Source organism: Capra hircus, chromosome 1, assembly GCF_001704415.2.
Source record: "Capra hircus breed San Clemente chromosome 1, ASM170441v1, whole genome shotgun sequence".
Taxonomy (NCBI): domain Eukaryota; kingdom Metazoa; phylum Chordata; class Mammalia; order Artiodactyla; family Bovidae; genus Capra; species Capra hircus.
The window spans coordinates 5525034-5541600 of NC_030808.1; the positions used below are offsets into that span (position 1 = coordinate 5525034).

Genomic DNA, 16567 nt, shown 5'->3' on the forward strand with positions numbered 1-16567 from the left:
GGTAAAATTTACAAATATTTATTGTTTATGCATTAGAAATAGGTTAAGTGCCAAGCCCTCTGTAAAGTGAAATAAACATAGGCTTTCGTCGCCTTGGAGTTTAGTCCTATGCAGAAGACACAATAATCGCTAGGGGAAAAGATGCAGGTCCCAATAGAAAAGCAGGCAAAGGATATAAACAGGTAATTCACAATAAAAACATGATATGAATAGTTATCGTTATTAGTAATCTGATAAAAGTAGGTTAAGAAAGGGGCACCCTAACCTGTCGCATTGGCCAGAGTAATGATGGTTAAATTTGGGGGGTAAACGGCTCTCCTACTCTATACTGCTTATATAATTTTTTAAGTTTTCATCATTTAGCACAAAGGCCTTTTTTTTCCCTCTTTTCTAAAATGGCCTTAGGGCCATTGTACCACACCTAGAATGCCATTCACTTTTGAGCTTTTAATTCTGTTCACACTTTAAAAGTCACTTTGACATAAAGAAATTGGCTGAAAAACATAGGTAACATGGCTACCCTATCGCTCACATCACCTTATTTTACTTCTCTACCCAGCATTTATCACCACCTGGTATCTTTGTTTCATAGTTACCTATGTATTTACCCCCTGCCCCACCACCCTGACCTTAGGTGTGTGTGTTACTCAGTCTTGACTGACTCTTTGCAACTCCATGGACTGTAGCCCACCAGCCTCCTGTGGGATTTTCAGGCAAGAATACTGGAGTAGGGTGCCATTTCCTTTCTCCCCTGCCCCAGAAACAAGCAGACCTAAGCTCTTTGAGATGGGGGCATCTTTGTCTTCTTCTATATCTCCTGGCTATATCTCTAGAACCTAGAAGTATTTGGAACATAATGCTTAATACTGAAGAAATTCAGTCATGAGAAATGCTGGTCCTTGACTATTCACACCTTACTCATAATAGCCAAAAAACTGCAAACAGCCCATGTCTCCATCAAAAGAGGAATGGAAGAACTGAGGTATAGTCACTGAGTGGATACAGCTAAGGAATAAAAGAAATTACTGATACACACAAGAACATGGATACACACAATGAAGCCTTACACAAAGGTACCTACTGGATAATTCCATTTCTATTAAGTTCTGCTGCTGCTGCTAAGTCACTTCAGTCGTGTCTGACTCTTAGCAACCCCATGGACTGCAGGGCACCAGGCTCCTCCATACATGGGATTTTCCAGGCAAGAGTACTGGAGTGGGGTGCCATTGTCTTCCCCGTATTAAGTTCTAGAACAGGCAAAACTAATTATGGTGTGGAAGAAAAAAGAAAAAAAAGAGACTAATAATTGCCTGTTGAGTTCCTTGAGGACTGACTGGGAAGAAATCTGAAAGAATTTTCTGGGGTGCTGTAATGTTCTACATTTTAATAGGATTTGAGTTACCAAGGTGTATAAATTTGCCAAAACTCAGCAAATATACATTTAAGATATATATTTCCTTTTTACTTAAAAAAAACCCTACATAATTGAAATCCTAATGTTATGTATGCTTAAGTACTTAGAAGTAGACTAATGTCTGCAGTTTACTTTGAAAGGCATAAGAGATGGGATGGCTGAATTAGATTTATGACAAAGCTAGTTAGGCATTGTTGAGGTCAGTTTCTTAACCTTAGCACTACCAGCATTTTAGACCAGCAAATTTTTTGTAGGGGGGATACCCTGGTGTACCCTGCTAAGTTGAGCAGTATCTCTGGATTCTACCCATTAGGTACCCAAAGCACACACCCGTCCAGTTGTGACGACTCAAAATGTCTTCAGACATTCCAAAAATCCTTTGGGGAGCAAAATCAACTTCCTCCTTCTCCTTTCTTTGTGAACTGCTTCATTTGAAATTCTCTCAACTTTGCTGTAATGCTTGAAATGTTCCATAAAAGTTGGAGAAAGATTATTTAATGACACTGAAAAATGCTCACAAAACACCATGTAAAAGATGAAGCTATGAAGACCTTTAAAAACATCTTAAAAAGAAAAAAAAATAGCAATGATAGTACCTAATATTAATACCAGCTTGTGCTGTACTGGGCTTAGTCGCTCAGTCGTGTCCGACTCTGCGACCTTATGACTGTAGCCCGCCAAGCATCTCTGTCTATGTGGTTTCTCCAAGCAAGAACACTGGAGCTGGTTGCCAAGCTCTCCTCCAGGGGCTCTTCCCAACCCAGGGATCAAACTCCGGTCTCCCGCATTGCAGGCAAATTCTTTGTGGTTTGAGCCGCCAGGAAAGACCCAATATCAGGCGATAAATCTTATGAGATTTCTACAATGAATATGTAACATAGAGGAAAAGGTACATTGCGTATATTTAGTTGGTTAGGAAAAACATCTTTTAATTACTCTCGTGTTGGGGAGTCAGCTTAAAACTGTCCTTGTTCCGTGGCGATAAATTTCTGTGTTGGCACAGGGTCCTTCCTAGGGTCGCCACGGCCACCATCCACGCTCACCTGTCACTACTGCCTTGCTACTCAGCGTCGTTCAGGGGCCAGCAGGACCGCTACTACCTGGGAAGCTCTTAGGAATGCAAAACGTGGGACTCCAAGGCTACCTTCCGAATCCCATCTGCGTTATACCAAGATCCCCGAAGGACTCCGCCACAAGTTCGAATTTGAGGGGCGATGCTTCAGTGAACCATATCCTGACCCAGGAAACTTGCCGGCCATGCTTCTCACTGACAGTGGCAGCAGCTGGGAAACACGAATAGGGAGGAACAAAAACTATCCGGCTGTCAGAAACGAAGCCGGGCCCAGGGATCCAGGTTTTATCACCTCCGACTTCCGGGACGCGCGGGCTTGAGAACGCGCATGCGCCCGTCCGGGAGGGCGGTGTCTCACTCTCCAGAGGCGGCGGGACCAAGGTTGTTTGTCGGCTTCCGGTTCGCTAGCCCTGGGATCCTTGAGGGTGTCTCCGAATAAGAATCGAGCCGTTTATGCAGCCAGGAAACGCGGGGTTACAGCACTGAGTGGGTCCATGGCTCGAGGTGAGTCTTCTTTCCACCTGCGGGCCGGGAGTTCCTAGGCTGCGGCGGCCCAGTCCACCGCTCGGTAACTCGGCGACCTGGTGGCCCCGCCTTCCCACTAACTTCTCACTGCTCATTGGTTAGAACTAGCTTCGTGTTTCCTGGCCCCGCCCACCCTCGTCTCTTCTACACCGCGCCGCACCGCCCCCTCCCCCAAACACACACACCCCACACACATCCTGAACATGGGCTGTCGTTAGGATAGGGGCCAGGGGAAACTTTCTGAGTAAGTTAGGACTTGGACAGCCGAGTCCTTTAAAAAAAAATAGTAGTCAAAATAAAAAAAAAAACTGCAAGGATAAAAGAAAGGAAGCTGGTGTCACTCTGCGTTCTTACAGTGATATTCACTAAAACCTTAAGAGTCAGAAAATCCTGTTCAAGGTGTTTCTGGGACTGAAACCTCGTCTACGAAAATAACTGGACAAATCATTTATTTGTGACATCACTCCGGTAGCTGTCCAGCCATACGTCGCTGAGACCCAAACCTCCAAACTCAATGAGGTCTGTTCCCGAATTAACTCACTCCCGGACTAACTAAACAAACGTGCTTTTAGAGAAATGCTCAGTACTCCCTAAATTACATCTTCAGCCAGATCTCTTATAAACTCCATAGTTGTTCATCTAGCTGCCTGCTGGACGTCTCTACTTACTAGGTGGCTTGACAGACATTTCATTACCTAGTCTGTCTAAGACCAAGCTTCAGATTTACACCATCTTCCCCATCCAAATAAATGGCAGGTCCGTTCTTGCAGTTTTCTGGAAGCCTCGGAGTTATTCTTACATATCACATATAATTAATCAATGATCCTGTTGGTCTACTCTTAATATATGCCTAGAACACGAACAGTTGCTCACCACTTCCGCTACCATACCCTAATCCAAGTCACCATCATCTCTCCTTATATCATTGTAGTGCCTACCTGCTAACTCTGCTTCCATCCTTCTTCCCAGCAGTGTGAGCCTTTGATAAGTCAGACCCCTTCAGTGGCCTTCCATATCAGTCAGGATAAAACCCCAAATCCTGGGACTTACCCGGTGGTCGAATGCTGCAAGATCCCCAGTGCTGCAACTAAGACCTGGCACAGCCGAATACATAATAAATATATTTTTTTGAAAAACCTAAATCCTAGCCATTCCCTGAGTTCCAACATGACTGCCCCTGATTTCCTCTCTAACGTTTTGTCCTAAAACCCTGCCCCTGGCTCACTGCTCCAGCCACCTGGTGTAGCATCATCGTGCTTCCTGGGCTATGGACATGCTGTTCCTTTTGCCTGGAAGGCTTTTTGCTCATTTCAACACATGGCTTTCTTCTTCAGTGCCTTCAAGTCTCGTTCCCCCGCAGTCACCTTAGCAAAAAGGCTGTCCCTGGCCAGTCTGTGTATAATTGAACCACCCCCAGCAACTTGCACCTTATCTTATTTACCTTCTTCATAACAGTTATTCACTGGACATATATGTGGGGTGCAGGGGAGCGGTGTATGAGGTGCTTCCCCAGTGCCTCAGTGGTAAAGGATCAGCCTGCAGTGCAGGAGCTGCAGGAGACGTGTGTTCAATCCCTGGGTTGGGAAGATCCCCAGGGAGAGGGCATGGCAATGTGTGTGTGTGTGTGCTGTTATCATAGTCTGCTCCCACTAGGTTAAATCTCTGACAGCAGAGATTTTTTTTGTTTTTGTTACTTTAGTCCATCATTACAGTCTTATTGCTTGACATACAATAGGTACCCAAGAAATATTTGTTGATTGAATATAAAAACAGCAAGCTCTTTATGGCACTTGCTCTGTTGCCAGGCATCATTTTAAGTACTTGCCACACATCCTCATTTAATAACTTACAGCAGCCCTGTCATTCCCATTCTGGAGATGGGAAGAGTAAGGCACAGAAAATTAAGCCACCTGCCTCAGGTCACACAGTTGGTAAGTGGCAGAGCCAGGAGTTGCATCTTGGCAGTGTGGCAACAGAGTATACTTAACCACTATGATAAAAACCAAAGTAAATTCACCTCCTCTAATAACCATCTAACAAGTTGTTTCCTAGTTCCCCAACTCCAACAGGACTAGAAAAGATAAGGAATTCTAATAGTCCAGGGATTTTAAATATTTCTGAAGATATATATATACACATATATATATTCTGAAGATATATGTGTGTGTGTATACATACATCCCCTGGAGAAGGGAATGGCAACCCACTCCACTATTCTTGCATGGAAAATTCCATGGACAAAGGAGCCTGGTGGGCCACAGTCCACGGGGTCACAAAGAGTCAGACATGACTGAGCGACTAAGTGCACACAGACACAAACACACGCACACACCCCTACATATATATCTTTTGGCCTTACCACATAGTACAAGCGGAGAAAGCAATGGCACCCCACTCCAGTACTCTTGCCTAGAAAATCCCATGGACAGAGGAGCCTGGTAGGCTGCAGTCTATGGGGTCATGAAGAGTCGGACATGACTGAGCGACCTCACTTTCACTTTTCACTTTCATGCTTTGGAGAAGGAAATGGCAACCCACTCCAGTGTTCTTGCCTGGAGAATTCCAGGGATAGGGCAGCCTGGTGGGCTGCCGTCCACGGGGTCGCACAGAGTTGGACACGACTGAAGCGACTTAGCAGCAGCAGCAGCAGCACGGTACACGGGGATCTTAGTTCCCTGACCAGGGATCAAGCGTACACCCCCTGCAGTGGAAACACAGAGTCTTAACCACTAGACCACCGAGGGAAGTCCCAAGGTATGGCCAGATTTAAAGGAACCATGACTTTCTCTAGGCTGAAAGTTCTACTGGAGCTAAAGAAGTGAAGGGCTGCCTGCAGGAGCTTGGTCATAGGTTATTGTCAGAATCCCACCAAAGCAGGGAAAGAATAATGAAGAAATAACCTGGCTTCTTTCTCCTCTCATCCTCCCACTTCCAGCCAGAGCACTGGCCAACCACAAGAAATGCAGAAGACTTGTGTGCTATAGGCTGTGGAGGTCAACTGTCCAGAGTCCAGGGAAGGGTAAAGAAGGACCAAGAATGGGTTTAGAGGACAAACAATAAGTAGCATAAGGGAAAATATTCCAAACGATGAATCCCTGAATTATACCTGGGCAGCTGGACTTGTGAAGAAGGGACAGGTTCAGGTCCATGCTGTTTCTCTTGTGCTTTCTTGCCCTGCACACCTTTTTTCCCTCGGCACATTATGCCTCCTCCTCCCTTGTCTAAGTCTTTGCCTTCCTTTAAGGCTCAACTCAAATCGTGCCACCTTCCTTAAATCTTTTTTTGATGACCCATTTTATTGATCATGCCCTCATTTTAATCCTTGTGATAATACTCGTCACTGAACACTTGGCCTTTTTACCTTCACTGTTCTATGTTTTATTAGATATAAGTCCTGATCTTCAAACTAAATAGTTCCAGGAAGGAATGAAGGATGAAGCTCTACAGATAATAGCTGCCCAATCAACCTTTACCAAAGATGAAAAGGAAGTCCATGAAGACACCACCAACTGAAATAATGGTGTTTGATTCCCCAGAGTAAATTCTCGTTGAGAAGGTAAGCCATGTTTCCTCTGTATCAGTGGGATTCAGTTTTCCATTCATAAGCATAACTCTTATTCCTTTCTAGTGAATTTAGAGGTACTACACGCTAATCATGAACTTCAAGCAATACAGAAGCATACAAATTAAAAAATGAAAATCCTTCTCTTCTTCTGTCAACCCACATTAGCCAACTGTTAGTAGTTTGGTGAATTCTCTTTGTGATTTTTTTTTTCATGTATGTGTGATGGTAAGAAGGAATAGTAATATTATTTATTGATTATTTATATTGTTGTACAACCTATTTTCATTTATTTTTTATTTTTATAGTCTACTATTTTAAGTAACCATGCATCATGAACATCAATGTGAATATCCATTTTTTAAGTTATTTCATAATCTTCTACTGTTTGGGTATACAGGGTGTACAGGCATATCTCATTTTATTGCACTTTGCAGATAATGTGTTTTTTGTTTTTTACAAATTGAAGGTTTGTTGTAACTCTTGAGCACATCTCCTGGTGGTATTTTTCCCGCAGCATTTGCTCCCTTTGTGTCTCTCTCTCACATTTTGGTAATTCTCCCAATATTTCAAACTTTTCATTATTACCAAATTGGTTATAGTGATCTGTGACTAGTGATCTTTGATGTCATTATTACAAAAAGATCATTAAGGTACGTACATTGTTTTTTTTTAGACATATTTCTACTGCATACTTAACAGAATACAGTGTAGTATAAACATAACTTTTATATGCACTGGGAAATCAAAATATTTGTGTCATTCACTTCATTGTGATACTCACATTATTATGTTGGTCTAGAATTAAACCTGCAGTATCTCCAAGGTATGCCTATGTATTTACTTAACTCCTGTTCTGTTGCTGAACAATTAATCCATTTCTGATTTTTTTTCTTATTATTAACAGTGACCATCCTTAGAAACACAGTTTTATGTGTTGGTTTTTCTTTAGGGCAGTTTCATAAGATTGGCATTTTTAAATCAGCTTTCCTTATACCAACATTTCCCCCTTTCTCTTTTGTTTTAATGCCAACTTGATAAATTAAAAATATTATGTCAGAGGGACTTCCACTTTTCAGGATATTTTTCCTAGTCTTCCCCAAAAGAATCATGAGATATATATATATATATATAAAGGACAACAATATTCTGAAAGGTGGAGAGAGGGTGGCAGATCAGTGAAGGACCTCAGGACCCAAGGAAGGACGTGACGATCACTCCTTTGGATATTTGTTTTTTTTTGCCTCAAATATCCCAGACTTGACACGAAGAAGCAGCAGCCCATTCTAGTCTGCTGGTGTCATATTTTACCAGTGTCAGTAAAATACAGAAACCTTATGTCACTTTTAATTCAACGATATAATAATCTTAAATTTTTCTTCTACATACATTTAGAACAACAGTCTTATAATTTGTGATTCAGCCATCATATATGTAGTGCCAATATTAAGAAACCCTGAAAGAGAGTCTAAAGTCTAGACTCTAGAGTTTCAACAAATTCATGTTTTCTGCGGCATACACAGAGCAGCTTTCCAAAGTAGCTGGTGTTGACAGTCCTGAGCCCTTCTGAAGTTCTGCAGTTCCCTTCCCCACCTGACCAGGCAGTTAATAAAGGAAAGACAGCTGAAATCTAAGTTAGCTGTGACTCATTCAGCCCTTTCCATCTTCCCGTATTTTGTTGACAGCATTTATCTGTCATTTCCTGTCCCTTTATATTTAAGAATCTATTCCTTTACTCTAATTTTAATGGAGGGAAAAGAGAGAAAGAGAAATAAATACCTGTGCTCAGCCTCCGTGTTTTATTAGATGGCCCTGCACTTTCTTGCAAATGAAAATCAAGTTATCAAATTCTAAAAAATGTTTTAAAATCCTATTTTGGTTAGCATCTTGTAATCTTTATAACCTTGGAGTGGGGAAGAATCTTTTCCAACAAAGATTCAAAGTCCAAAAGCTGTAAAAGAAAAGGCTGGTGAGTCTGCCTCCTTAAAAGTAAAAACGAATGAATGGCTCACACAGACACAGAACATCATATAAAGACTATATGCCAAGAATTTTTTTTTTAAAGCAGGGGACTGTGTGAAAATTTTAAACTTCCACGTAGCAACTTTCTGGAAGGCAACTTGACAATATCCAAACTTGTAAAATGCTGTACAGTCAGCCACCTCTGCAAACTTACTCTTGTGTATATATTATTCACAGCTCACCAAACTGTGTGTGTTTGTGTGTGTGTGTATTCATAAAGTTCCATTATAGAAGTGTTCGTAATAGCAAAACTGTGGGAAAAAAAGCCAGTGCCCATCAGTAGAATTGGAATGCAATAAATTGTAACATATCTATCTGATTCACTATGAGAGTCAACCACCAGAAAGAATGAAATAAATCAATCTATGTGCTGACAGTGAATCAGTTCAGTTCAGTTCAGTCGCTCAGTCGTGTCCGACTCTTTGCGACCCCATGAATCGCATTACGCCAGGCCTCCCTGTCCATCACCATCTCCCGGAGTTCACTCAGACTCACGTCCATTGAGTCTGTGATGCCATCCAGCCATCTCATCCTCGGTCGTCCCCTTCTCCTCCTGCCTCCAATCCCTCCCAGCATCAGAGTCTTTTCCAATGAGTCAACTCTTTCCATGAGGTAGCCAAAGTACTGGAGTTTCAGCTTTAGCCTCATTCCTTCCAAAGAAATCCCAGGGCTGATCTCCTTCAGAATGGACTGGTTGGATCTCCTTGCAGTCCAAGGGACTCGCAAGAGTCTTCTCCAACACCACACTTCAAAAGCATCAATTCTTTGGCGCTCTGCCTTCTTCCCAGTCCAGCTCTCACATCCATACATGACCACTGGAAAAACCATAGCCTTGACTAGACGGACCTTAGTTGGCAAAGTAACGTTTCTGCTTTTGAATATGCTATCTAGGTTGGTCATCACTTTTCTTCCAAGGAGTAAGCGTCTTTTAATTTCATGGCTGCAGTCACCATCTGCAGTGATTTTGGAGCCCAAAAAAATAAAGTCTGACACTGTTTCTACTGTTTCCCCATCTATTTCCCATGAAGAGATGGGACCAGATGCCATGATCTTCATTTTCTGAATGTTGAGCTTTAAGCCAACTTTTCGCTCTCCTCTTTTACGTTCATCAAGAGGCTTTTTAGCTCCTCTTCACTTTCTGCCATAATGGTGGTGTCATCTGCATATCTGAGGTTATTGGTATTTCTCCCGGCAATCTTGATTCCAGCTTGTGTTTCTTCAGTCCAGCGTTTCTCATGATGTACTCTGCATAGAAGTTTAATAAGCAGGGTGACAATATCCAGCCTTGACATACTCCTTTTCGTATTTGGAACCAGTCTGTTGTTCCATGTCCAGTTCTAACTGTTGCTTCCTGACCTGCATACAGATTTCTCAAGAGGCAGGTCAGGTGGTCTGGTATTCCCATCTCTCTCAGAATTTTCCACAGTTTATTGTGATCGACACAGTCGAAGGCTTTGGTATAGTCAATAAAGCAGAAATAGATGTTTTTCTGGAACTCTCTTGCTTTTTCCATGATCCAGCGGATGTTGGCAATTTGATCTCTGGTTCCTCTGCCTTTTCTAAAACCAGCTTTAACATCAGGGAGTTCACAGTTCACGTATTGCTGAAGCCTGGCTTGGAGAATTTTGAGCATGACTTTACTAGCATGTGAGATGAGTGCAGTTGTGCGGTAGTGTGAGCATTCTTTGGCATTGCCTTTCTTTGGGATTGGAATGAAAACTGACCTTTTCCAGTGCTGTGGCCACTGCTGAGTTGTCCAAACTTGCTGGCATATTGAGTGCAGCACTTTGACAGCATCATCTTTCAGGATTTGAAATAGCTCCACTGGAATTCCATCACCTCCACTATCTTTGTTCTTAGTGATGCTTTCTAAGGCCCACTTGACTTCATATTCCAGGATGTCTGGCTCTAGATGAGTGATCACATCATCATGATTATCTGGGTCATGAAGATCTTTTTTGTACAGTTCTTCCATGTATTCTTGCCACCTCTTCTTAATATCTTCTGCTTCTGTTAGGTCCATACCATTTCTGTCCTTTATCAAGCCCATCTCTGCATGAAATGTTCCCTTGGTATCTCAAATTTTCAGTGAATAGATCTCCAAAATATATTTGGTGGGGAGAGAGTTAGGAAGTAAGGACAAAAGATTTGTAAATATCACCCCTTCTAGATACATTTTAATAATATATTTCATTCTCTACATTTATTTACATGTTATACCACCATGGTATATGTGTAATGCCCAAAATGTTTCTGAAACACCAAAATCTCTGCTTTGGATAAGGGGGCTTAGCTAGGGGAAGCAATCACCAGCAGCAAACTGTGTCTTCACTTTTTAACCTTTCTCCGTCATTTGAATTTTATAATCTTGTAACTTTTTGCTGTTGTTGACATGTGTTACTTGAGCTATGGGATAATTAGCCTTTATTTTCTGTTTTTCATATTCTTCTGTTTTTTAAAAACTAATGAATATTAAGAGAAAAAAATGACCACACATCTAACTTTCTTCCTTATTCTTTTCATTCTGAGTTTCCAAGGTAACCAGTCAGAGCCTCTCTCCTGGTTATATCATTGATATGACTTTTGACTACACAATTAGTTTACTTCCATGTAATTGCTCATTGTGGTATCTCAAGACGCCACATCAACTATCTATAGAGAAATCTGGTGCCTGGGTTTCTTTGGAGTTTTACCACTGTCATTGGGTTGTCCTGTAGTTTGGATCCCTGGTGGTGGTTTAGTCGTTCAGTCACATCCAGCTTTTTGCCACCTCATGGACTGTAGCCCGCCAGGCTCCTCTATCCATCGGATTTCCCAGGCAAGAATACTGGAGTAGGTTGCTATTCCTTTCTCCAGGGGATCTTCCTGACCCAAGGATCAAACCTGGGTCTCCCGCATTGCAGGCAGATTCTTCACCAACTGGGCTACCAGGGAAACCCCTTTCGATCCTTAGTATATTACATCTGAAAGTAACACAGAAGGTATGCTGATTAAATGTCATATTTTATTAAGATTTTCAGTAAGTACCCATGTTCAATATGTACTGATGTTGAGTTCTCCCAAGATTGTATTTATAAATGTCTCTCTTATCCTTACCTTCTTAGAAACTTACAGGTACCCCGAAATGACTGAGATTGACCAGGCAGAGGCCCAACTCTCTGAGTTGGACCTGCTGGCCAGTATGTTCCCTGGTGAGAACGAGCTCATCATGAATGACCAGCTGGCTTTAGCAGAACTGAAAGAGTGCATTGAAAAGAGGACCATGGAAGGACGATCTTCAAAAGTTTACTTTACAATCAGTATGAACCTGGACGTATCTGAGGAAGCAATGGTAATTCAGTGTTACTTTTGGAAGCATTGAAATATGTCTCAACTTAAAACAGCACCTAGGGCAATTTTTCTCTCTCTCTTTTTTTAATCAGGTGATGTTTTCTCTGGCCTGTATTCTTCCTTTTAAATACCCTGCAGTTCTGCCTGAAATTACTGTCAGGTATGTTACAGACCCTGGCCAACTTTAGAGGTCAAAACTAATCTGAGAACAAAAGCACTTCTCAAGTTTGTTCTGAGAAAATTGATTTAATGTTTAATCCCATATCTTTTCCATCAGGTCAGAATTCTTAAGTAGATCCGAGCAGGCTCAGCTGAACACGGATCTGACTGCATACCTACAAAAGAACTGTCTCGGAGATGTCTGTATACTGAATGCCACAGAGTGGGTTCGAGAACATGCTTCTGGCTACATCAGCAAAGACGTCACTCCATCCCCTGCTCCAGGAAGTACAGTCCAGCCAGGTGACCACGTTCTCACAAGGCTCTGGATCTACAGCCATCATATCTACAACAAATACAAAAGAAAGAATATTCTTGAGTGGGCAAAGGAGCTTTCCCTCTCTGGGTTTAGCATGCCTGGGAAACCTGGTGTTGTTTGTGTGGAAGGCCCACAGAGTGCCTGTGAAGAATTCTGGTCAAGGTTGGCTATCACCACCTTTTTTGTTGTTGTGCTAAGTCTTCATTGCTATGTGCGGGCTTTCTCTCCTCTTACAGTGAGTGGGCACTACTCTCTAGTTGTGGTCTGTGGGCTTCTCATTGTGGCTTCTCTTGTAGCAGAGCACAGGCTTTAGACACATGGGCTCAGGAGTTGTGACTTGCTGGCTCTAAGACGCCAGGCAGGGCTTCGGGAGCTGTGGTTTGCGGGCCCTAAAGCATGCAGGCTTCTGGAGTGGCGCCTCATGGGCTTAGCGGCTTCACAGTATGTGGAATCTCGCTGGACCAGCGATCAAACCTGTGTCTCCTGCACAGGTGGATTCTTATCCACTGTATCACCAGAGAAGTCCAGGGTTCTCACAACTTCTGTATGCCTTGTCAATTATTACAGTATACAACACGATACTCAGTTCAGTTCAGTCGCTCAGTCATGTCTGACTCTTTGCGACCCCATGGACTGCAGCACGCCAGGCTTCCCTGTCCATGACCAACTCCTGGAGTCTACTCAAACTCACGTCTATAGAGTTGGTGATGCCATCCAACCATCTCATCCTCTGTCATCCCCTTCTCCTCCTTCCTTCAGTCTTTCCCAGCATCAGGGTCTTTTTCAATGAGTCAGTTCTTTGCATCTGTTGGCCAGAGTATTGGAGCTTCAGCTTCAGCATCTGTCCTTCCAATGAATATTCAGGACTGATTTCCTTTAGGATAGACTGGTTGGATCTCCTTGTAGTCCAAGGGACTCTCAAGAGTCCTCTCCAACAGCAGAGTTCAAAAGCATCAATTCTTCAGCGCTCAGCTTTTTTTATAGTCCAACTCTCACATCCATACATGACTACCAGAAAAACCATAGCCTTGACTGGATGGACCTTTGTTGGCAAAGTAACATCTCTGCTTTTTAATATGCTGTCTAGGTTTGTCATAGCTTTCCTTCCAAAGAGTAAGTGTCTCTTAATTTCATGGCTGCAGTCACCATCTGCAGTGATTTTGGAGCCCAAGAAAAAAAGTCTGTCACTGTGCCGTGTATCACATGATACTAGAGATGTGGAAATCCGTGTGTCCCTGAAGTCATATCAGGATTTAGTCTAAAACAGCACTCACATTTGGTCAGTGTACTCCTCTCACCTGACACACGGTACAGAGAAGATATTCTGTAGGTAGACATTAAATCCTGCCCCTGCCCACAACACTGTCTACTGTCCCCTCCATTTCTATGGATCTGATTCTTCTCTCAGCGATGTTGTAAGTTGTGGTTACCCTCTGGAACAAGATTTCTAATCTTATTTCTCTGAAAGTGAGAAATGAAAGGTATCAGTCGCTCAGTCATGTCTGACTCTTAGTGACCCCATGGGCTGTAGCCCGCTAAGCTCCTGTGTCCACGGAATTCTCCAGGCAAGAATACTGGAGTGGGTTGCCATTCCCTTCTCCAGGGGATCTTCCTGACCCAGGAACTGAATCCGGGTCTCCTGCATTGCAGCAGATTCTTTACTGTCTGAGCCACTAGGGAATCTTATTTCTCTACTGATACCCTAAATCACAAGCCCCTTCAAGAAGTTGAGATTCAGGAATTTCTACATTTGTAAAATGCTGATACCAGGCAGTCATAATAGCAGTAAATGAGTTTGGGGATGGGATATGGAGGAAATGGCAACCCACTCCAGTATTCTTGCCTGGAAAAGCCCTTGGACAGAGGAGCCTGGTGGGCTTAACAGTCCATAGCATTGTAAAACAGACATGACTGATCACACATTACTGGAATCATATTAGATTAAAATAAAATCCATGTGAGATCAAAGGACATTTCTTTACTTCTAGGAAAAAGCATCGATAAATCTATTTTATAACTTCTACTTTTGGGGCTTTAGAATACATATTTTCAAATTTTCTACTCTGAAAATTTCTTTTCAGGCTCAGAAAATTAAACTGGAAGAGAATTTTAATTCGCCATCGAGAAGATATTCCTTTTGATGGTACGAGTGAGGACATGGAGAGACAAAGAAAATTTTCAGTTTTTGAAGAAAAAGTATTCAGTGTTAATGGAGCCAGAGGAAACCACATGGACTTTGGTCAGCTGTATCAGTTTTTGAATGCCAACAAATGTGGGAATGTTTTCCAGATGTTGTTTGGTGTGGAAGGACAGTGAGCAGGGGAGTGGCTGAAAGCATTTTGCCACTGTTGGTCTTTTGACTTTTTCCTCTCTTTTGCTTGAAAGATTTTGACTTTAGTCCCACTCTAGAATGTTAGGGAGGGAAAAAAAAGGCAAAGCAATGTAGCAGAAATGCATCTGTTAAAAATATGTCATGATTAGAACTGAGTTTTAATTTATAATCTTAAAATTGTTGATAGACATTTCTTGACTTACAAGCTACCTATTTTGAAAAAGAAGTTAATTATATTTAATTATAACATTGGTGGTCCAACTTGCCACCATTCCCAACCCCTTTCCCCTGTATCTGTCTCCACTTAAGAACCTGGAAAAGCTAAATGCTCACTGTCTCAGACTCTTGCAGCTAGGGTGGCCGGGGGACACAGCTTTGACCACGGAACCTCTGGGAAAACTTTTGCTTCCCTGATTAAAGTGATAGGTACAGCTAGGGCACCTCTTCCCTCTCTTCTGTCACAAGCACCAAAATGATCACTAGAGCTGCAATCGTCCTTTCAGCCATGAAGGAAGAAGGGGTGAAGAGAGCCACAGAGATGCCAATCCTCAAGCAGTTGAACCACTGATCCAACACTAGCACCTGCCTATCTCTAGACAGCTTATTAAGAAATAAAACCAGTTTTATTTGTATTTCTGTGCCTGTTACTAGCAGCTGAAAGTGAGTTTGCCAATTAGATTTTTTTCAGAGCATTAGTTTTGCATGTACCCCAGCCATTTGGTACAAAGACACGTGGGATTTTTCTTAAACAGAGTTTGCAGTTCATCTCTATTTCTGTATGCTCATGCTCTGCCCTGCTCCTTGGCTTACCTCAGAGAAGGCTTAGAAGACTTTTTAATAGGTCTCAAGCATGCATGGAATTGGTAATTTAGAGCATTTGTTTTTGGCAAATTGGATTTTGACACATTTTTTTCATTCTGCAAGTGGCTTTCTGTAAATCTACTTTCAGCAAATTGACCCACTCAAATAAACACACAACCTGGTTTTCGAGACCCTGCATAAACCAGTTTCAAAAGTGATGATTAAATATTTACTAATTGCTAGCACCCAGTTTGATCCTGTGTGTTGGGTGTTCCTTGAGTCAGACTCTGATAGAGGGACAGGTCAGAGTCGGGGGCACAATACACTGTTTATCTTAGTAAAACAGTCAGAGGCAACTTCTGTGGCCATCACTAAGTGTAGGTAGAAAACAAAAAGGGGAAAAAGAACTACAAGGAAACGTAGATAGACCTTGGATATACACACACGGAAAAATCCAAATGGTGTTTATGGATGCAAGTCTTACATGCCTTCTCAGGTTCCCCCCCTGCTGCCCACCTCCCTGGTGCCCTGTCAGCTGCCCTGGAAATGCCAGGCCCTCCTCAGCTGCCACCACACAGCCAGATGGACTAGCTGTACCTTAGTTTCTGACTTCCCCCGCCACTTCCAGGTTTGGATGAGTACCCCACCAAACGTGATACCGACATGGCAACAAGCCACCAAGGGGGCCAGGTGATGCCCATGTTACTTTCAGCGGGGCTAAACTGCTAAAACTTCTTTACTCTTTGTACATTATTTTAATGAAAAACACATTGTATGTATAAATATATAGATCTCAAGCGAGATATAAAAACATTGACTACAATAATGTAGCTTTATAAGCTTTCTTCACAGACTACTGTCAAATTTAGACATTGAACTATTAACACAGTGACCAAGAGAAGTACAGAGTTTTCAGCTGCATAATTAAGAAATTTTCTCTGAAAATGAATCGAAGTATTAGTCAATACTTCAATAAAGAAAACAGCAAGTTACATAGTCTGCCTACATTATATAATGTAAAAGACACAGTA

General features: G+C 42.3%; 1 protein-coding gene across 1 annotated transcript; it reads left to right on the top strand.

Moving 5' to 3' along the window:
* On the top strand, positions 2221-15741 carry RWDD2B (RWD domain containing 2B). The gene is made up of 6 exons (XM_005674719.3): positions 2221-2990; positions 6397-6567; positions 11700-11926; positions 12018-12085; positions 12203-12565; positions 14485-15741. The coding sequence occupies exons 3-6, from the start codon at positions 11720-11722 to the stop codon at positions 14717-14719; spliced, it is 873 nt and encodes a 290-aa protein (XP_005674776.1). The 5' UTR covers positions 2221-2990; positions 6397-6567; positions 11700-11719; the 3' UTR covers positions 14720-15741.